Raw genomic sequence first — 4,919 nt, forward strand, 5'->3', positions numbered from 1 at the left:
ATGTGCGCGGGGGAAGGCGGCGCGTTATCCTGACCGCTACGGAAGAGGCTCAACCAGCCTCCCGCAGGGCTCATTAACTTCAGCTCGTTCGGGAACCTAATTAAGGAGCACTTCAAAGAACGAAGCTCTTGAGCGCGGGGGAGATTCACTTCAGGTTAAAACGCCCCCAGGAAAAGCCCCCCAGCGACAAATTACTGCGCCCGCGGGCATCCCATGGGGAAAGCAGCAGGGGATTTTCAAGCCCCGGGAAGACGCCGGCGCAGGGAACGGCTCCGCACTCAGCCCGGGTTCCGCCACGCTGCCCTGCAGCGATTTTGGGAGTGAGCGGCCGGGAGGGGGGCTCGGGACCCTCGGGGCTCGGGACCCTCGGTTCTGGAGCTCTTACCGTGCTCGGCGGCGCAGCTGCCCATTTTCCCATCGCCGTCCGAGGACGCCTCCGGCAGCGCTCGCGCAAAATCCGTCTTCAGCCCGTTGGGGAGGGGAGTGTCGTGGGCCGCGCTCTCGCAGGCCGCGGGGTCACCCCGCTCGGGGTCGGAGCCGGCGCTCGGCACTGCCGGCGCCGCTGGCGCCGGGAGTTCAGGTTTTGTGGCCGGAGCCGGGCTCTGGGGCTCAGCGGGTTTCGCGGCAGCATCGGCGTCCTCCCATGGGCGCGCGGCACTGGCAGCTCGCTCCGGCAGGCTCTCCACTCGCGTCACCACGAAGATTTTATGGCCTCGCCCAGGACTGGAAACCGAAATCCTTCTCTCGTTTCCCTGGGAGGGTGCAGAGGCCGGAGAGGCGGCAGGACTCCCCGTATCGGCGTCACGCTGCAATTCCTCGGCGATGTGCAGGGGGGGCGGCCGGTCCCTCAGCTTCTCCAGGGACAGCAGCGGCTGGGGCACGGTAGCGCTGTCGGCGGAGTCGGGGCGTTTCGGCGTTTCGCCCAAGTCCTTCGTCTCTAACCCAGTGTCCGCCTCCTCGTCCGTGTCCGAATCGGAGTCGTCCTCCGCCGGCTCCGTGTCCCCGTTCTCCGAGGCCGTCGGGGTCTCCCCGGCTTCTTCCCCCTCTTCCGGAGTGGAGGCGGCGCTGCCATCTCGGCCGTCTTCTGCCGGACCCTCCTCCAGAGGCTCCGTCACGGTGATCTCCGGCATCGAGGCCGACTGCTGCAGCTTCTGTTCCTTCTCCTCCTTCTCTTTGGCCAGGATGAAGTTGCGCTTGCAGCCGTTCTGGATCTCGGCCAGGAGAGCCTTCTGGGTTTCGATGAAACTTTTTACCTGCGAGGGCAGAGAAACCCTCGGGTCATTTGGAAGGTTCAGGAATCAGCGGCCTGGGAACAATCGGCTCCACGTTTATTTTCCACCTAGGCACACCGTAACAGGGTGTTTTTTTCCTCCACCCCTGTAAGACGTGACTGATGGTTCCCCAAGAAACAATTAAATCGCCCGAGAATCGAGTTCCCCAAGGGCTTCTTCTCAAAGCGATGGCTGCCAGGATCGTGGGATTCCCATCCCGGGGGATGCTCGACGGAGCAGGACCCCGAGCGATGGGTGCTGGCTGGGTCCTGCTCGGAGCAGGGGGCTGGACCGGAGACCTCCAGAAATTCCCCCGACCCGAGCCGCGGGGGTGGGGGGCGTTCAGCATCCCAGCGCAGGGCTGCCGGCCGGGAAGCAGCTGTTTATTTTACCGGCCAACCTTCGCATAAAACCGTGTGGCCGCAGGCTGGGCAGGAATTAATTTCAGCTGAAAAAGGGGGAAAGCGGCGGAGCCGAGCGGAAGCCTGGAGGCATCACCTTCGAGGACGGCGTTTTCCTGCCGGGGGGCTCAACGAGACCCCCCGAAAGGGCAAGAGAGGAGCGGGCGAGTGAGCGGGTCCGTTACCTACCGACTCCTTCTTGGGCTCCCTGTCCAGGTCGAGGCGCAGCAGCGAGTGGTTGACCTTCAGGGCCAGCGACAACGCCATGAGGCCACCCGTCTTGATCTCGTTCTCCCGCAGGTCCAGGCGAAGCAGCCGCGGGCTCTCCGCGATGAACTCCGCCACCGCCACAGCACCTGCGAGGGACAGGAGAGCCGCCGGTGACGGCAGGGTACAAGCCATGACACCGCCGGTCCCGTGCTCGGGCCGCTCCTTGGGGTGGCGTCTAGCGGAGCTCGGTATTTTGGGAGGGCTGGGGGATGTCAGCGGGAGCTGGGCGCCAGCTCCCAGGCACCCTGCGTGCTCAGTGAAAAGGTTTCCACAGGGAACAGAAGACGCCAGAGGCACCAAACCCACGGGACGAGGTGGCCTCGGACAGGCCAACTGCGGTGTTTTGGTTAAAGCCAGGCTGTGTCCCCCCCCCCAGAGACCCCACGCAGCCGCAGGGCCGAGCTGAGCCGGACCAAGCCACCTTCTCAAGGACCAACGCGGACCCTGCGTGCTGCTCTAGAGCAAGGGAAGCTCCGCGGGGGATACAGAGCCTTTGGCGGCCGAGCCGCCAGCCGCCGCGGTCGGCACGGCCGGTGGGCGCCGGCCTCCACCCACCTTCGCAGGTCAGTTTGGTGGACGCCAAGCCCAGGCGAAGGACGGAGCGGTTCCCGATCAGCCCATTCTTCAGGTTGCGGACGCCTTCGTTCCCGATGGGGTTGTGGCCCAGGTTGAGGGTCTCCAGGCTCTGCGTGTGAGGCTGCGGGTACCCAGGGGATAAACAGCTCGAGGCGGACGGGACGGCGGGTCCGTCTCAAGCCCGAGCGAGTTTAATTCACGGCTCTTCCTCTAACCACACCGCCGCGGCCAGGGACACCCGAGCAGCGGGCGGAGGGGGGACAAGGGACAGGTTTTCCTCTGACGCAGCACCAGGGGCACGTCATGCCGACCCGCTCGGCCGGTACGCTCCCACCGCTGCCCGGATCCAGCCCCGGCGGTCGCGAGAGAGACACCTCTCCGGGTGCAAAGCCGAGCGCCCGGGGGTAAGCCATCGTCCCCAGGAAGGTGCCGAGATCTACTCACCAGCGTCATCCCCAGATAGGCCATGCCGGTGTGAGTCAGCTGGTTGTTCCACAAAACCAGAGTGACCAGCCCTTTCCGCTGCTCCTTCAGCCCTTCGCAGACGTACGCCAAGCCTGGAAAACAGCCGGGGGTCAGCCCTCCCCCGCCAGCGCGGATCCTGCCGGCTCTAACAGCGCTTCCCTTGCTTCCTCCGATCCGTCCCTCCGCTCAGGTGCTGCCCGATCCTGGGTAGGACGGACGGGCAGGGACAACAGCGCCCAGGCAGCGATGGAGAAAGCCACGGCATCGTTACGCCAAGCTCCGGTGCCGGCAGCATCTCCGAACACCGTCCCCCCTCCAAACCCCTTCCCCAGCTGCTTGAGTTGACCTCGGCTGCGGGCAAAGCGCGTCGCTCCCGTGTGTGCAAACGGGCGATTAAACCTCTTGGCGTGTAAAATTAATTAGCGCTAGGCTGAAGCCTTTGGAGCAGGGTACGAGAGCCCCGGGGAGGGAGCCGGAGGCGCGGGGACATGGGGCGGTTGGGGTTGGCCGTGCGCTCAGGGTGACGCCGTGCCCGCAGCGCGGGGGGACGCAGGGCGGCACCCGGTCGCAGGCAGAGGCTGGAGGCAGGGCGGGCACCCCTTCCTTTGGGTCACCGTCCCCCTTCTTCGCCAGACACGGGGCTACGGAGCAGTTTGCAGAGGCGGATCCTCCACCGCTCTATACACCTTCCCGGCCCAATCCTGCCCGGGCTGAGGGCAGGCGCCGTTTTAAACTGCTGCAAACATGCTTATTTGATAAGCGCCCAGCACCCCAACGCCAGCGATGCTGCAGAAACCCACAGCAACGCCCACCAAGTGACTTCCGACACGTAGAGCCCCAGCGCCGCTCGTTATTAAGCGCCCAAAGACGTGAGGGACGTGGCAGCTGACCTGGAAGGCGGCAAATTAATATTTGCACCTTAGGGTGGGACCCATCCGGGAGCATGGGTGGCCACAACAGCGCCGGTGACATCCGACTCGGTCACGCTCGGCTACCTTTATACCCAACCCGAAGGCAGCCGGGACGGCTCGTGCAGAGCAAGCGTGGCTCCTCCACCAAACCGCGGCACTCGGCCGAGTAATTGGCGTCGCTGACCAGAACCAGCCGGGACTGAAGTCCGGGCTGGGATTGTTTCGCAATTCCTGGATTGATATTAGATTTGGCCACTCGTTTGGCGCTGGGGAGCGGGGAGGAGAAAAACCAGATGGGAGCGAGAGACGGAGGGAGCCGAAAGACACGACTCCGAGGCGTGAGGCATCCCCACCTCTCCCTACCTTGGGGAGCTGCCGTGCACCTTGCAGCCCGGCCCAGGAAGCGATCAAAGTTTCTCTAATGATCTTAGCTTTAAAAAACCGAGAGGTTTACCCTGCCAAAATCCTTTTGACAGGTTGAAGCTGCTCTGCGCAACCCTCCTGCTTCGGCTCAGCTCGGGGGCCCCCCCCTCGAGCTCTGCGCCCCGCAGGCGAGTTCCTCCCCGCCTTAAAACCGGGTCAAAACTCCAGGGAATTGGGGCTCTGCCCAAAGGAGCGGCGAGGGGCCTCACCTGAGTCCAGGATGTGGTTGTTCCTCAGGTCGAGTATCTGTATGTAGCAGTTGAACTTCAGCAGGTTGCCGAGCTGAGCCGAGTCCTGCAGCCCGTTCAGCTTGTTATCGGCCAGGTACAGCTCCCGCAGGTTCATGTTCATCTTCAGAGCCGTGGCTGAAGAGGCGGAAAACCAGCACCTCAACCCGCATCCGGCGCCGGGACGGCTCGGAGAAGAGGCGCTGCCGGCCGGCGTGCCCACGTGGTCACTCACCAGTGGTCACGGCCTCCGCACAACGCGCGGGCCTGGGAGCGTCCTGGCCGCGCCGTTACAAGCGCTCGCGCCCGTCCGAGCCCGAAGCGGTGCCACAGAGCGCGCAGCCCCCGGCACGCGCTCGCGGCTGCGTGGGCCCC

The 4,919-nt window shown here is 64.8% G+C and overlaps 1 protein-coding gene across 1 annotated transcript in view; it reads right to left on the minus strand.

The window, feature by feature from the left end:
- Nucleotides 1-4,919, minus strand: part of PPP1R37 (protein phosphatase 1 regulatory subunit 37) — a 41,973-nt gene that overhangs the window by 1,013 nt on the left and 36,041 nt on the right. Inside the window, exons 19-23 of the mRNA XM_009280283.1 lie at nt 4,527-4,682; nt 2,963-3,075; nt 2,498-2,639; nt 1,862-2,028; nt 386-1,253 (exon numbers count right to left, since the gene is read on the minus strand). Coding sequence (XP_009278558.1) covers nt 386-1,253; nt 1,862-2,028; nt 2,498-2,639; nt 2,963-3,075; nt 4,527-4,682 — 1,446 coding nt within the window. The remainder of the gene's footprint in view (nt 1-385; nt 1,254-1,861; nt 2,029-2,497; nt 2,640-2,962; nt 3,076-4,526; nt 4,683-4,919) is intronic.

Source organism: Aptenodytes forsteri, unplaced genomic scaffold, assembly GCF_000699145.1.
Source record: "Aptenodytes forsteri isolate BGI_AS27 unplaced genomic scaffold, ASM69914v1 Scaffold148, whole genome shotgun sequence".
NCBI classification, from domain to species: domain Eukaryota; kingdom Metazoa; phylum Chordata; class Aves; order Sphenisciformes; family Spheniscidae; genus Aptenodytes; species Aptenodytes forsteri.